This window comes from Lissotriton vulgaris, chromosome 10 (genome assembly GCF_964263255.1).
Source record: "Lissotriton vulgaris chromosome 10, aLisVul1.2, whole genome shotgun sequence".
Classification (NCBI taxonomy): Eukaryota; Metazoa; Chordata; class Amphibia; order Caudata; family Salamandridae; genus Lissotriton; species Lissotriton vulgaris.
Window position 1 is genome coordinate 46,507,596 of NC_141698.1, and position 18,069 is coordinate 46,525,664.

Consider the following 18,069-nt stretch of genomic DNA (forward strand, 5'->3'; position numbering starts at 1 on the left):
GGAGCCTGCCGCGTATTATCCATTCTCCAACGTGCCCCGGAACTTAGAAACGACACTCCACAAGGATGGATTACAAATCTTTATTTGCTCACAACCACGCTAGCAGCCCCAACTGGTGTAAATCCCTGACGCGTTTCGTTGCGCCTGCAACTTAATCATAGGGAGGGGCCAACAGCAAAACCCGGTCAGTACTCCAAATGCTACTTGTCCATTTTTGCATTACCTTTCCAGTAAGCTGAATGCTGGGATTTGGAGTTGATTCTTCCCTTCCAGTAGGGTCCGATGGTATTTGCTTCACTCTTTTCTGCCCTTTATCATTGTCAATGTTTCTAGCCCTCCAGTGGGCTTCGAGGCTGCTTGCATGGTTGAAATTAGGCAATCCTTCGTGCTGACAGGCTGTAATGGTATACAGTCTCGCAGAGCTGAATTCAATTTTCAGACGGTGCGTTTCCCGCGGCTCGGAGCCTGCCGCGTATTATCCATTCTCCAACGTGCCCCGGAACTTAGAAACGCCACTCCACAAGGATGGATTACAAATCTTTATTTGCTCACAACCACGCTAGCAGCCCCAACTGGTGTAAATCCCTGACGCGTTTCGTTGCGCCTGCAACTTCATCATAGGGAGGGGCCAACAGCAAAACCCGGTCAGTACTCCAAATGCTACTTGTCCTTTTTTGCATTAGCTTTCCAGTAAGCTGAATGCTGGGATTGGGAGTTGATTCTTCCCTTCCAGTAGGGTCCGATGGCATTTGCTTCACTCTTTTCTGCCCTTTATCATTGTCAATGTTTCTAGCCCTCCAGTGGGCTTCGAGGCTGCTTGCATGGTTGAAATTAGGGCAGAAAAGAGTGAAGCAAATACCATCGGACCCTACTGGAAGGGAAGAATCAACTCCAAATCCCAGCATTGAGCTTACTGGAAAGCTAATGCAAAAATGGACAAGTAGCATTTGGAGTACTGACCGGGTTTTGCTGTTGGCCCCTCCCTATGATTAAGTTGCAGGCGCAACGAAACGCGTCAGGGATTTACACCAGTTGGGGCTGCTAGCGTGGTTGTGAGCAAATAAAGATTTGTAATCCATCCTTGTGGAGTGGCGTTTCTAAGTTCCGGGGCACGTTGGAGAATGGATAATACGCGGCAGGCTCCGAGCCGCGGGAAACGCACCTTCTGAAAATTGAATTCAGCTCTGCGAGACTGTATACCATTACAGCCTGTCAGCACGAAGGATTGCCTAATTTCAACCATGCAAGCAGCCTCGAAGCCCACTGGAGGGCTAGAAACATTGACAATGATAAAGGGCAGAAAAGAGTGAAGCAAATACCATCGGACCCTACTGGAAGGGAAGAATCAACTCCAAATCCCAGCATTCAGCTTACTGGAAAGCTAATGCAAAAATGGACAAGTAGCATTTGGAGTACTGACCGGGTTTTGCTGTTGGCCCCTCCCTATGATTAAGTTGCAGGCGCAACAAAACGCGTCAGGGATTTACACCAGTTGGGGCTGCTAGCGTGGTTGTGAGCAAATAAAGATTTGTAATCCATCCTTGTGGAGTGGCGTTTCTAAGTTCCGGGGCACGTTGGAGAATGGATAATACGCGGCAGGCTCCGAGCCGCGGGAAACGCACCGTCTGAAAATTGAATTCAGCTCTGCGAGACAGTATACCATTTAAGCCTGTCAGCACGAAGGATTGCCTAATTTCAACCATGCAAGCAGCCTCGAAGCCCACTGGAGGGCTAGAAACATTGACAATGATAAAGGGCAGAAAAGAGTGAAGCAAATACCATCGGACCCTACTGGAAGGGAAGAATCAACTCCAAATCCCAGCATTCAGCTTACTGGAAAGCTAATGCAAAAATGGACAAGTAGCATTTGGAGTACTGACTGGGTTTTGCTGTTGGCCCCTCCCTATGATTAAGTTGCAGGCGCAACGAAACGCGTCAGGGATTTACACCAGTTGGGGCTGCTAGTGTGGTTGTGAGCAAATAAAGATTTGTAATCCATCCTTGTGGAGTGGCGTTTCTAAGTTCCGGGGCACGTTGGAGAATGGATAATACGCGGCAGGCTCCGAGCCGCGGGAAACGCACCGTCTGAAAATTGAATTCAGCTCTGCGAGACTGTATACCATTACAGCCTGTCAGCACGAAGGATTGCCTAATTTCAACCATGCAAGCAGCCTCGAAGCCCACTGGAGGGCTAGAAACATTGACAATGATAAAGGGCAGAAAAGAGTGAAGCAAATACCATCGGACCCTACTGGAAGGGAAGAATCAACTCCAAATCCCAGCATTCAGCTTACTGGAAAGCTAATGCAAAAATGGACAAGTAGCATTTGGAGTACTGACCGGGTTTTGCTGTTGGCCCCTGCCTATGATTAAGTTGCAGGCGCAACGAAACACGTCAGGGATTTACACCAGTTGGGGCTGCTAGCGTGGTTGTGAGCAAATAAAGATTTGTAATCCATCCTTGTGGAGTGGCGTTTCTAAGTTCCGGGGCACGTTGGAGAATGGATAATACGCGGCAGGCTCCGAGCCGCGGGAAACGCACCGTCTGAAAATTGAATTCAGCTCTGCGAGACTGTATACCATTTAAGCCTGTCAGCACGAAGGATTGCCTAATTTCAACCATGCAAGCAGCCTCGAAGCCCACTGGAGGGCTAGAAACATTGACAATGATAAAGGGCAGAAAAGAGTGAAGCAAATACCATCGGACCCTACTGGAAGGGAAGAATCAACTCCAAATCCCAGCATTCAGCTTACTGGAAAGCTAATGCAAAAATGGACAAGTAGCATTTGGAGTACTGACCGGGTTTTGCTGTTGGCCCCTCCCTATGATTAAGTTGCAGGCGCAACGAAACGCGTCAGGGATTTACACCAGTTGGGGCTGCTAGCGTGGTTGTGAGCAAATAAAGATTTGTAATCCATCCTTGTGGAGTGGCGTTTCTAAGTTCCGGGGCACGTTGGAGAATGGATAATACGCGGCAGGCTCCGAGCCGCGGGAAACGCACCGTCTGAAAATTGAATTCAGCTCTGCGAGACTGTATACCATTACAGCCTGTCAGCACGAAGGATTGCCTAATTTCAATCATGCAAGCAGCCTCGAAGCCCACTGGAGGGCTAGAAACATTGACAATGATAAAGGGCAGAAAAGAGTGAAGCAAATACCATCGGACCCTACTGGAAGGGAAGAATCAACTCCAAATCCCAGCATTCAGCTTACTGGAAAGCTAATGCAAAAATGGACAAGTAGCATTTGGAGTACTGACCGGGTTTTGCTGTTGGCCCCTCCCTATGATTAAGTTGCAGGCGCAACGAAACGCGTCAGGGATTTACACCAGTTGGGGCTGCTAGCGTGGTTGTAAGCAAATAAAGATTTGTAATCCATCCTTGTGGAGTGGCGTTTCTAAGTTCCGGGGCACGTTGGAGAATGGATAATACGCGGCAGGCTCCGAGCCGCGGGAAACGCACCGTCTGAAAATTGAATTCAGCTCTGCAAGACTGTATACCATTACAGCCTGTCAGCATGAAGGATTGCCTAATTTCAACCATACAAGCAGCCTCGAAGCCCACTGGAGGGCTAGAAACATTGACAATGATAAAGGGCAGAAAAGAGTGAAGCAAATACCATCGGACCCTACTGGAAGGGAGGAATCAACTCCAAATCCCAGCATTCAGCTTACTGGAAAGCTAATGCAAAAATGGACAAGTAGCATTTGGAGTACTGACCGGGTTTTGCTGTTGGCCCCTCCCTATGATTAAGTTGCAGGCGCAACGAAACGCGTCAGGGATTTACACCAGTTGGGGCTGCTAGCGTGGTTGTGAGCAAATAAAGATTTGTAATCCATCCTTATGGAGTGGCGTTTCTAAGTTCCGGGGCACGTTGGAGAATGAATATATATATATATATATATATATATATATATATATATATATATATATATATACTGACGGTCTCCAGTAGGTAGTTATAGTTAGGACCTTGTTTCTATTCAAATAGCATTTTTTCTTTTGCCAATATCTTTGGTGCCGTTAGCCGAATCATTGCAAAATATTTAAAACTAGTTGGGCGCTCCGGTCAGCTCCTTTCTTAAAAGTTTTGGGGTGATTCATCAAGCGGGGGCCAAGAAAAAAGCGGGGTCCCAAAAAGGGTTTTCCCCATGGTAATTTCCATAGGAAAATTTGGAACAGGCTACAGCCCGAACTGTGGAGCGGAATTACACCAAACTTGGCAAAAAGGCAGCCCTTGGTTGAAGAGGCCCACTAATTTGGCCCTCATCAAGATATGGGTAACAGGAGCAAACCACCAACAAAGTAATATATATTGTGAGATTCACCTGGAAAATGTTCCTTATATCATTACATCATTCATACATGTACATTTTGTTCTGAATAATGCCGAGTAAGTTCATAAAGTCAGTAAAGAGACATGCACAGAACTACCTTATGTGTAAGCAAAAACACACTAAGTTGTGAAATGTACCCTGGATAAAAAAAAGGTACTCAAGACCCCTTTATCTACCAAGGAAAGAGAGAGACACCAAACCATGCAATGTTCTGAAAAGAAGGTACGTCAATGAATAATATCTACAGCAACACAAGAAATTAGATAAAGAAGGACTGTGTATCCAATACCCAAAGAGAAGGAAGGATGCTCTAACTTACGCCCCAGGGCAGATCCAAATCAAGCAATATTATGGGTAGCCACCAATGGACTTGAGGGATCAAAATATCTCCTCTGTGGAATGAGCAGTAGCACCTACGAAGTATATACATCTATGTTTTCCAAGAGAAAATATGTTGAAGAAAAAGGAACTAAGAATAAGCCAATATGCACACCACAAGGTGCTGCACAGATAAAACCAAACATGCATTTCTAAATACCTGCCAGGAGCAAGAAAAGGCTGCAGCACAGACAGCAACTTTCAACCGGGTGAGGGATCACAAAATTGGTGAACTTGAAGCCACAGGCTTCAGGAACGTGTTTATAGGATCAATAAAGGTTTCTGACAGCAGAAGTGGAAATAAAGGTAAGTCGGAGAGGACCACACAGACTTACAAATGCTATCTATTCAGCTAAGGCAGAAGCGAGTGCCCCAACATACCAGTGGGAGGTGGCCAGCTTCTTCAATCCGCGCCTTCTCTGTAAAGGAAAGAATGGGACTGCAGCTAGGCTGACAGACGGGCTAGGAATCAATGGAACAGCAGTGCTGCCAAGGAAGGCTATCTGAACTTTGCCTTTCTACTGGCCTGAGCCTGCTTCCTGCTCAGGGCCCCTAGTGATCTCCCAGGGCTTTTGTGACCTGGTTTCTGGGACTTGAGAACAGCGCAGGATGAGCACTCCGTTCCTCACTCGGTTTACCTCGCAGCCTGTGTGGAGGGCTACTATGCCTCTGGCCCCTGCAAACAAATCGCATGAGGTGAGCGCTTTCATTGGACACAGGAAGCATGTGTAAAACAAAGCATGAGCACATTGATTCCTCTTCATTACAGGGAAAGTGTGCAGGGGGAGGCTCTAAAGTATCCCCACAGGGTGTGCAGCACTGCCTTCTCCCAAGGGTCCTGGAGTTGAGGGGAAGTAGCATTCTCTCTCGCTCCCTGCTCGTCAGGGCCACAAGGTGAGTGGGAGTTTGCCTGGCAACTGACTGAAGAGGAGCGCGGCCCCAGCCCAGTTTCCTGGAGCAGGAACCTCGCCTCCCCCAATGCTGCAAATGACAACCAGACCCTGCTCTGTGGCAAGGAGCCAGCGCCCTTGTCTCTCGCTCCTGAGAGCTAAAAGAGTACTCTCAGCAAAGTGTGGTGTTCTGCCAGAGGACCTCACTCTGAGCAGGGCTGCTTTACTATTTGGCAGAATAGAGGTCCCGGCGCCACTCAAAGCCACTGCACGAGACCTGGAGAGGTCTCTGACGCATTCTGGACATTGCTGGCAGCTGCACCACATGGTCATGGGCAGCTACACTCTTACCTGCTGTTGGGGGGATAGTCTTGGCTGGCATCACAGGGTGGAACCTTAATGGAGGTCACCGATCCCTGAGGGGAAGGAATCCTCAAAAATTACCAACTGTCCTAGTTTAAGCAGACAGGTGGCCCAGAAGCCTACCGGGAAAGGAATTTGACGACCACATAACCGGTAGTAAGAGTTCAGGTGCTGCTCTTAGTGTTGTTTAGTGGTATGCTGGTGAGCCTTAAGTGTTTCTCCCACAAATACTGCACATATGTGGAGAGGTGTGGCGCAGTGGCCAGGGCACCTGCTTCAGGAACACAGGGTTTACGGTTCAATCCCCGGCTCCGGCGGCAGTTCAGCTCAGCACCAATAGCTCACTTAATTTCCACGACAGCCCCCAGCGCCTTGAGACCCATAAGGGTGCGTAGTTCGCACTTTACGAATAAGGATTTACATATACATTTTTGGACCTTGATTTGGATGTACGACAGTTGTTGATGCCTTTTAGTGGTCACAATAAGGAGTACTTTTCCAGGACCTGCAGGATATGTACAGTGATGGTGTAAGGTGATGTTCTCATCACATGTTGGTGAAGTGTTCAACTTACAAATGCTTACTTGCTTGCACTCAATTGTGACAATGGCCCGATTGACCAAGTGATATATAAATCGATGGGACATCATGACATGTGCCTGGTGGCACAGTGATTTATGTGATCATGGCCTAATGTGTTTTATGAACAATACAAAGTATGTCTTTATATAACCTTGTGTGGAGTCTCTTTTGTGGTGTGCCTAGTGTGTCACTGTTGCGTGAGTGTGTTGCGTACATGCTCTACACATTGCCTCTGGGATAAGCCTGACTGCTCTGCTGAGCTACAAAGAGGGTGAGCAGGGGTTATCTTAGGTGTGTAACTTCCTTGCCCTGACTATTGTAATGGGTTCTGCCTGGCTTATGTGTATACCTTGTCAAACAGAAATCCCATTTCTAACAGAGGGCATTTCATTTAAAGTGGGGGAGTGCCCACCTGCCAAATTAGTAAAAACTATGGTAATGAAGGCAAAGTAAATTATGTTTCCCTGCTCTGCTACATTTTAAACAACCTTGAAAAGTCATTTACAAATTAAAATGTTTCAAACTGTGTCTGCTATTTATGTTTTTACCCCTACCTCCTTCAAAGTCATAAATGGCAATGAATGAATCAAGGAAATACAATTTTTTTTATCTTCTTCAGATTCTGTAGAATGTATGAAGTGCCCAGAAGACTACTGGTCGAGTGGGAAAAGAGATCGCTGCATCCCAAAGGAGATTGAATTCCTTTCCTTTGAGGAACCACTGGGATTCATTTTAGTGTTGATCTCTGTCTTCTTTTTCCTCATTGCTCTTTGGGTCTTGTGTGTTGTCATAAAGTATCGCAATACTCCAGTGGTGAAAGCCAACAACCTTCAGCTCAGCTACCTTCTACTTGTCTTCCTCATGCTGTGTTTCCTCTGTGCCCTTGTGTTTATTGGACAACCCCTGCGGGTGACCTGCATGCTCCGTCAGGTGATCTTTGGAATTTCATTCTCGCTCTGTGTTTCCTGTGTATTGGCCAAAACAATCACAGTGGTCATTGCTTTCAAGGCCACCAAACCCAACAGTACCTTAAGGAGATGGGTTGGCTCCAAGGCTTCTTATTCTATTGTCTTAGTCTCTTGTTCAGTCCAGTCATCAATTGGAACCATCTGGTTATGGACATCACCCCCCTTCCCTCAATTTAACACCAAGGCTACAAATGGGAAGATGATAGCAGAATGTAATGAGGGGTCTATTTTGATGTTCTACTGCATGTTGGCCTTCATGGGACTATTGGCTTGCATATGTTTTGTAGTTGCTTTCTTAGCCCGGAACTTGCCTGACAGCTTCAATGAAGCTAAGTTTATCACCTTCAGCATGCTGGTGTTTGTCAGCGTCTGGCTCTCTTTTATCCCAGCCTATCTCAGCGCAAAAGGAAAATTCATGGTAGCTGTTGAGATTTTTGCCATCTTGTCCTCTGGTGCTGGCGTTCTGTTCTGCATATTTGCTCCCAAAATATACATCATATTCCTAAGACCAGAGATGAACACAAGACAGTATCTGGTTTCCAAATGAACATTATCCATTAAAAATACCTCCTAATCATGTTTGATTATTTGTTTTGATGTATCTAGACATTGTGCAGTCATATCTTTTAACAGGTAAGTTGTTCTTACCTTTGTGTGAATGCTTGTTCAAACTTTACAGACTTTTTAAAAAAAAATTCTGGTATATAAAGCAACTAATTCTTAATTATGTTTTTGCTATAAACCATTTGAACCATTATCATTCTGTATTGATAATGGGCATGTTGATTGTATGAATGGATTGCATATACATACACAAGTAAGTGAGCGAGAACTCATATAGCTCACTGCATGCATTGAAGTGGCTGTGCGCTTTTGCTGTTTAGCGAGTTGAAATTCTACAAGGACCTGAAGCGGTGGGGTTGTATGTGGTTTGTAATGCTTTTACGAATGTATTTTAAGTAAATTCAGAGAATGTCATCACAAACGTGACTTCACAGGACAGATGATGTTGGTATACTTGTAAGGAAATGTAGGAGAACAACATAGTCTTTTTAGCGTCGTTTCGTTTTTCAGTTCACCAATCAGAGGAATTTTAGCACTGTCTATCGCTGGATATGTTAGCGGAGAAAACATGCTATCAGCAACGTTTTTCTCTATTGTGCTAAAATATCCAGCGATAGCGGCGAAATGCGTGAAATCACTGAGAATACAGCGATATTCTCTCATTGGATAACATGGCTAAGAACTGGTCTGGGCAGGTGTTAGTATTTGGAGATATTCGTGCTTAGCGCGAATATTTCCATCGCTATGCCTGCCTTGCTAATAGGCGATAGCTACGTTAGCGACTGCTTTCAGTCGCTAACTGGTTGGGTACGCCCACTTTGCATGTCATTAGCGATAAACATCGCTGACATGCAAAGCAGGCCCCAAACTGCTCGCTATCGCCTAAAAGCTGTCGCTAACATCAGTTAGCGACAGCTTGCTCATAGGGCGATAGGATTATCGCTGCTTAGCGGCCGAAAACGGCCGCTAAAGAGGCAAAAATTGCCTATCGCCCTGCTTGATAATATGCCCCTTGGTTTTATACGCATTTTTTGTAATTATTTTGACATCCATAAAGAGGAAAGTTAAATGCCTATGCTAAAAGCACAGTGGCAAACATCTTCCATACACAGAGGCTATGTAACTGAATGAATTAATAAACAATTCAACTAGAAATGATTTATAGTTTTCTTCTTATTTTCCACTTAAATAATATGTGTGTACTCATTAAATGAGATTACCTCTGACATAACCACAATGTGGATCAAGATATTGAGAGTAATATGTGTTACTTTTTTGTGTCGCAATAGTTAGGAATACATATTATAAGTAGGGCTCCCGGTTTTATGGTATTTATTTTTGGGGCATTTCCGTCTGTATTTATCCATATTTATTTTGGGCCATTTTATCTGTATTTATCCATATTTATTTTGTGTTTTTCGTATATAAGAAGTTGTAATACTGTACATTTCCTTATCTATTCAACTGATTGATGCGCACTCGTACTATGATGTCTGTAGTTTATTAGCTATTTAAGCTGCCAAATATTACATAACAGTACATCCAATGGTAAATATTAGCATCCCATACATGTATGTGACATATTCTGTTATTTAAAGGAATTTCATCCTGTTTTTTAATTTCCCTTTCTGTCCATCTGCTCAGCTGCTGGCCTATAATTCATGAAAGACTGCACAGAAAAATACTTAAAAGAAGCACAAATTTCTGTATTTATCCACTTTTAAAAATAAATGCAGACAGAAAACACCTTGTTTTTTGTCTGTATTTATCTGTAAAAATCCGTAAAAATAGAAAACAGGGAGCCTTAATTATAAATGATGTGTTTATACAACATTGGCCATATGTGAATTATTATTAAGATTAAATATTCATCAAAATTATAACCGTTTCCTGAACTTTTCTGACCCTCGATGTACTGTGTTGGCTGGATGACTTATCAAGCCATGTGAGATGTGTTAAGTCATTTAACAAGAGTATCCTTACTAAATTAATGAACGCACCAGCTGCTGTGGCTTTTAAGCAAAGCCATATTTAAAGGTTGGCTGTGAATGGACACATCTGCTTCTTATGCAATTCGAGACTGTAAACAGAAAATCCTTATTATATTTGATTACAATCTAAGTGTTCTTGGTTACAAGCCAAAACATATATGAGAACATATTGCAACATTTGCGCATGCAGCTGCCTTCAAACAGGGCTGTTGACAGCCCAGTGTAGCCAGCAGGCCACCCATAACAGCTATCTTCGACAATCACTCCCTTATATTCCTCCACCTTTCAAACCTACAGAACCATTTTGATACTGGCAGCTCTTACACATACCAGCACATCACTGGTCAGACTGTGGACAATCTCGCCTCACCAATTATCACAAAACGCAGATCAACATTGAAATAACTACCTCAAGAAGACAGAGTGGAGCTCAAATGAACCAACCATCCACTCAAGAAGATGAGAAGCTGAATGGAAGAAACAGATGAGATGTTGCAACAAAGTTCACAAGAAAAGTCTACTTTGTGAAAAGTATCAGTGAGGCGACAAACCAAGGAAGGGAGCTTGAAAATCTACCACAAACTATTTTTATGAGATAAGGTTGTTAAATACCACAGTTTGCATGACCAGTCATCACTGCAACGTAGAATGTAAATAGAAGATCATAAATATGACAGATCAACTGGGCCAACCAAGTACTGCATTCAATTTACTGCTATCTATTTAGATACAATTGTCTGAAATTCCTGATCTACCCAATACAATTTCAGAGACTTCAAGCACACTCCTGTCACTCTTGGCATTCAGAGAGTTTTTCATTGACTTGAGCTGTATGTTGCAGAGCATGTGAGAATATCAAACTATCACCAAGGATACCACTAACAAGGTATTCAATAAATCATAGAACATATAAATATAGACAATCAGAAATGCAGCAGAGCAATGTTAAGCCTAAAAGGAGACATCAGATAATCCAAGTGTTTATAGATGTTAAAAACAATCTTCTATTCGCCACCCCCTCAATTCCACCCGAGAGTGTACGCCTTTCTCAAATATAATTGTACAAGATATTCACTGTTCTAGTAGCAGAGAGATGAGAGAAAGGGGGTAATGAGTGCACATAGTCATCTTATTCACTTCAGAATAATTCATACACAGTCTGTACTCACCAATTGACCTTGGGTTTGGAGAATATTGAAACTCTTGCTGGGGATTTGGAATTTCACAAAAAGGACCTCTCTTAGTTTTCCATTAGACGTTGTCTTTGTTTAAGGTTAGTTTGTCAATCTTTCAGTGAGTGATGGTTACAATCATTCTCTTGATGATGATGCATTTAACCTCTCCCTTCTTACTATAAATATTAAAGAACACTTTATTAACTGGTGGAATGAAATCCTCTTCACTGGGTCCTTCAGGTACCTAGGTACCTATCAGGGTCTGTGATGTATTTTTCAAGGTTAGGCACTTCATTGACATTGATATATTTGAAGTAGGTCTTAATTAGAAATGAAGCTATAAAAATGAGGAAGAGAAAGTCAAAAAGGGCATATGTCAATCTATCACAGAATTGTACAATCACTGCCAAGAAGTTCCCAGCATAAAGAGAACATTGGGTCATCTACAACATCAAATAGAACATAATCGACATGTCCAATGTCAGGTCCCATCAATAATGGTAATGTTTGGCAGCCTAATAAAAGCTCTATGCAATACAATGATGTCACTCAAACCCAGTTGGTCTATTGGCCAATAGTATCAATGGTCAAAGAGAGATCTTGCAGCATCTAAAGCGGTGCACAGACATAATATTGAGTCCAAAATATCGTTCGGACATAATATCGAGTATTTAATATAGACTGGACAGAATATAGACAACAAAAATATCGTTTTTGAGGTAAGTGAAGTAATATCGACTGTAAAAAATATAGATAGTTAAAATATCGAAGTATATATTATAGATAGTAAAAAATATCGAATATTTAATAATAAATAATATTTTATAGTGTATTTTTATGTTATAATATGTGTGAAAAGTGTGTATTTATGTTAGAAATAATTTTATTAAATGATTTTGGTTTTTATAATTATTGCGTAATGTAATTCTGTAGCGGGTTGTGGGTTTATAGGCGAATAGGGTGGGAAGTAATTTAATTCTAATTAATTAAATATGTAAATATATTTATTGATAGTAATTAGTAATTAATTGTTAATTAATTTATATGTGTAAATTAATTTTATAGTAATTGGAAAATAATTATTATTAATTGATTAATTGGTAATTATGTACATTTTACTAATTTAATTCTGTAGCGGGTTGTGGGAATATAGGGGAATAGGGTGGGAAGTAATTTAATATAAAATAATTAAATATGTAAATATATTTATTGATAGTAATTAGTAAGTAATTGTTAATTAATAAGTGTGAATTAATTTAATTATAATTGTTAAATCATTTATATTAATTGATTAATTGGTAATTATTTAAATTTTACTAACTTAATTTCTGTAGTGGGTTGTGAGTTTATAGGGGCATAGGGTGGAAAGTAATATATTAATAATTAATTAAATAATATAATTAAATACACATTATTTATTTGGAAATAATAGTGAAATAATTTTTAATGATTAAATAATTAATTGTTAATGTTTAATTAATTTGTATTATTAGGTGAATAATTAAAATAATTATTGTTAATTAGTAAATGTAAATTATTATGTATTCTATTACATTACATTTTTATTTACTTTTTATTATTTATTAATAGATATTCATTGTTATATTTTTGAATAATATATGAAAGATTTACTTTCCCTAATGTTGTATTCTCTGGAGTGGGAATATTAATTTTTACCCCTACGCTCTCCAACGCTTTCCCTACTGTTGCACCCACTGGAGTGGGAATAGTAGTTTTAACCCCTACGCTATTTAACGCTTTCTCCACTGTTGCACCCACTGGAGTGGGAATAGTAACTTTAACCCCTATGCTATCCAACGCTTTCCCTACTGTTGCACCGACTGGAGAGGGAATAGTAATTTTAACCCCTACGCTATCCAACACTTTCCCTACTGTTGCACTCTTTGGAGTGGGAATAGTAATTGTAACCCCTACGCTATCCAACGCTTTCCCTACTGTTGCACCCACTGGAGTGGGAATAGTAATTTTAACCCCTACGCTATCCAACGCTTTCCCTACTGTTGCACCCACTGGAGTGGGAATAGTGATTTTAACCCCTAAGCTATCCAACACTTTCCCTACTGTTGCTCCCACTGCAGTGGGAATAGTAATTTTAACCCCTACGCTATCCAACACATTCCCTACTGTTGCACTCTTTGGAGTGGGAATAGTAATTGTAACCCTATGCTATCGAACGCTTTCCCTACTGTTGCACCCACTGGAGTGGGAATAGTAATTTTAACCCCTACGCTATCCAACGCTTTCCCTACTGTTGCACCCACTGGAGTGGGAATAGTAATTTTAACCCCTACGCTATCCAACACTTTCCCTACTGTTGCACTCTTTGGAGTGGGAATAGTAATTGTAACCCCTACGCTATCCAACGCTTTCCCTACTGTTGCACTCTTTGGAGTGGGTATAGTAATTTTAACCCCTACGCTATCCAACGCTTTCCCTACTGTTGCACCCACTGGAGTGGGAATAGTAATTTTAACCTGTACGCTATCCTACGCTTTCCCTACTGTTGCACTCTTTGGAGTGGGAATAGTAATTTTAACCCCTACGCTATCCAATGCTTTCCCTACTGTTGCACCCACTGGAGTGGGAATAGTAATTTTAACCCCTACGCTATCCAACGCTTTCCCTACTGTTGCACCCACTGGAGTGGGAATAGTAATTTTAACCCCTACGCTATCCAAAGCTTACCCTATGCTTGCACTCTTTGCGGTGGGAATAGTAATTTTTACACTATTGTTATTGTACGTTAATAATATTGGCTATTATTTAATTATATTTTGTTACTATATATATATATGTTTTAAGAAATATGATTAAAAAAAAGTCTTATTATTTATTTAAATATTATAAGTTAATTTAAGTATTTATAAGTATATTTTAGTAATTAATGTTTAATATTAATTTAATTTAACATTGTTTTTAGTAAAGTCAATATTTTTTACAACTATATTTTTGTAAACGATATTTAAAACTCAATATTTTTGTACTTACCTGTTTGTACATAGAAAGTCGATATTTTGACAGTCTATATTTTGTCAACGATATTCTTGAAGGTCGATATTTTGTCATTCGATATTATTTCAGTGATCCATCTAAAGCACCAGATCTCCTGAATTATGATCTCCGTTCCTCTGTGATGGTGAAAAGCCAATTCAGGATACAGTTATACTGTACACACTCCTTAAACTGAATTGTATCTGTCTCCTCCAACACATTTTGTAGCCTAGGGATATTGTAAATCAACTATAGGTTCTGTGGCCTGGTGCGTTAAGGCCAGTTATATTTTCTGGGAAGGAGTATTCGTGGATTCTTTCAAATTATGCAGGGTAAATCCCTTCCTTAAAGATCTTGTAAGAGTTTCACAGATATGGTTCAAGAAACATTTATCCTTCTTAAACTTCTCTAAAGAGAAAATGGTATCAATGCTAAAAGGTGGCGTTTGTGGATTGCAAGAACATAAATATTTCGACAAGATAGCTTTCCCAAAATGCAAAAAAATTGTGGAACTGCCCAGTAAAGTGCTGAAATATGCCAACTAACTAAATTCAGCGGTAGGGATCAGGGCTCTAGTATTTTCTTCACAAACACTCCTGCACTGTGGCACCCCAAACTTCTCAGTGTTTGAAATAGTACCTTTGTTGCATTTGACGCTTTCCTAATTCGTTCAGTTAAGCATGAATTTCCCATTCAAAATAGCCATTTTATCTTCCTTAGAAACGTCCTCTTTTTTTTAATTGGCAAATAAAGTCCAACACATAAACAGCCACAGTGAGTAAGGAAGAAAGTAGTAAATATATGTACAGAAATACATCGCGCCAAAGAGCAAGGTATTCTCATATGGCGACAATGTCCAATTTCTATTGCAAATCATTATACCTTTCAGGGCTGCCTTATTTATAGACCACCCGGATCTCAGTTCCTCGATACGGTGGGTACTTTGCTGGAGGAAGCCCTATGCACCAAGTCCTTTACCGCTCTAGGAGATTTTAATTTTAATTTAGAAGGAGGCTCAGACCCCGACACTTTAGCTCTGGTTGAAGTAATGCAGGCGCCAGGACTGACTCAGGTGGTAAGGGGAGCCACACATACAATAGGACACACTTTAGATGGCATTTTTCCAAACAATCCGGACTTACATTTCGTCCATACAGAGTCCATGGCCTAGTCAGATCACTCAGTGGTGCTTTTTAACATTCAAATGCCCTAGTTGGTCAGGGCCAGGCAGGATAGGAAGTCTGCCAAGCTGTATAGACCTTGGAAAGAGCTTGATGGAAGGGCGCTGGAGGATTGGCTCACATCCTCTATCTTTACACTACCTACAGATGTAAATGAAGCTGCTGAAAAGTACACACACTGGATAGACCAAGTATGTACTATTTTAGCTCAGCCCAAACTCTGTCGCCCTACTCGTACAGTACCATCTGCTCCCTGGTTTACCGAGGAGTTACGTGACCATAAGGTGATCTGCAAAAAACTAGTGCGCGTTTGACGCTCAGACTACCTGCAGGCAGATAAAATTAAACTTAAAGCCAGTCAAAGGATCTATAAAGAAATGATCAGGAAGGCTAAAAGTACGTACTTTTCTGATCGGATTGAGGGAGCCAAAAACTCCACTAGAGAACTCTTTGACACAGTTGCTAGTCTGGTTACCCCTAAGTCAGTTATTATTCCCCCAAGTTTGGAACTTTGTGAGACCCTCGCCAAGTTCTTTTTAAACAAAGTGGAACTGATTTTCTCAGCATTGGAACATCAAGTGGGGCTGTCTCTCCTTGAAGGGACACACAGGACCACTTTGGTTAATCCACACACGGTGAAACTCTCTGGGTTCTGTCCTGTGAATACGGAAGAGATAAAAATCTGCTTCAGGCAACTAAATCAGGCTCGCCTCAAGATCCCTGCCCAGCCTCAGTGGCACAGTTGGCAGCTATCCCCATATCATGCATTGTGACGGAGCTATTTAATCAGATGTTTGACATCGGAGAATATCCAACATGCTGGAAACGAGTGTCGATTGCCCCACTGCTTAAAAAACCAACACTCGACATCTCAGACCCTAATAGCTACCGGCCCATAGCCAGGCTACCACTACCGTCCAAACTTATTGAGAAAATCATGAATGCACAGCTATGTGATTTTCTCAGGTCCTCTCAGTGCTTGGATATAGCCCAACACGGGTTTCGGGAAGGCCATAGCACCGAGACTGCCCTGATCAAGTCCACGGAAGAGATCAGGAAGGCTCTGGATGCAGGAGGACGGGCAGCTCTGGTACTCCACGATCTTTCCGCGGCCTTCGACACGGTCCATCAGAGTATTCTGGTGGATCGTTTAGAAGGCTGCGGAATTCAAGGGACAGCCCTGAGCATACTGAAGTCCTTCCTAGCCGACAGGGTCCAGGTGGTGGCCCTGGGAGATTTTGAATCTAGACCTTTCAAACTCCCAGGGGGGTCACTCAGGGCTCCTCCCTAAGCCCCACACTATTTAATATTTACGTTTCCTCCCTCGCCCTGGTGATTCGGTCATTTGGATTTGAACTAACATCTTACGCAGATGATACACAAATTGTGGTATCTCTGCTCCCGGGGAGAGAAGGAATAGCGGCTAGGTTCCAGGACTGTATGTCTGCGGTGTGCTCATGAATGGCTGGCAATTGCCTTAAATTGAACTCCTCAAACACTGAGGTTCATCTCTTCGGCACCGAGGTTAGTTTCTGGAGCCCCAAATGGTGGCCCCATGATATGGGAGCCCCACCCATTCCGGCAACAAAAGTAAAGAACCTGGGAGTTCTTATTGACAACCAACTATCTTTTAAACCACAGGTCAATGCTTTAACATCTTCCATCCACTGGATTATGAAAACCATCAGGAAAATTCTCCCTTTTCTATTAGACAGTAGCAGGAAAACAGTGGTGACAGCGCTTGTGCTGTCCCGCCTTGATTACTGCAACAGTCTTTTCTTGCAAGCCCAGCAAGGGCTACTCAATAAACTACAGCTGCTGCAAAATGCAGCTGTTCGATTAATTACTGGCCTGCCCAAGTTTGCACCGGTGGCACAGGAACTGAGGAAATTGCACTGACTCCCGGTACGCAAGCGGATAATGTTTAAATCATTGTGTATGGTGTACAAGGGAGTGGATGGACTGGGTCCATCCTTTCTTCAACAACACTTTCAACTGTACACGCCAGGTAGACAGCTAAGGTCGGCAAATAAAGGGCTAGTCAATACATGTTGGATCAGGAAAGCACGATGGGGAGGCCGTAGTCTCATCTCTGGAGCCTCCAATGTCTGGAATAAACTGCCCCTGGCCTTGAAACAAAGTACTAACCTGATGGCCTTCAGGAAAAACATTCAAACTTGGCTCTTTGGCCTTCAGAAATCAAGGGACAACTTAGGGAAGACATCATATCATTTCAACGCCAGGACACCGCTCGGTAACAGCGCACTTTATAAATGGTATAAATAAATAAAAGACAATGGTCTCCTAAACAAAATATGCACATATTTCCACAACTAGTATCCAAGTTTTCAATGCTTTATTTTCATTGTACTTAACAACCAGACAGCATATAATAATATTCAAGTACAGGTGGGTTACAGAAGACTCTAAAGGCTCACAGTGAGTGTGATCATAAACCTGATGCAATAGACAGTACATTGGTATACATGCAATTGCAAAAACTGGCATTTCCATCACTTGTGTATATTCTTTCATTGCAATCACTCCTGGGGGTCCAGTGAGTGACCTCATTTCTTACATTGGTTCACAACAGTGTGAACACTTTCCTTCTCCCTGTCTCATGGCCAT

At 42.0% G+C, this 18,069-nt stretch overlaps 1 protein-coding gene across 1 annotated transcript in view; it reads left to right on the forward strand.

Moving 5' to 3' along the window:
* LOC147684549 (extracellular calcium-sensing receptor-like) overlaps window positions 1-8,065 on the forward strand; it is a 98,704-nt gene extending 90,639 nt beyond the window's left edge. Inside the window, exon 7 of the mRNA XM_086939708.1 lies at window positions 7,170-8,065. Coding sequence (XP_086795834.1) covers window positions 7,170-8,065 — 896 coding nt within the window. The remainder of the gene's footprint in view (window positions 1-7,169) is intronic.
* Window positions 8,066-18,069: the final 10,004 nt, after the last annotated feature.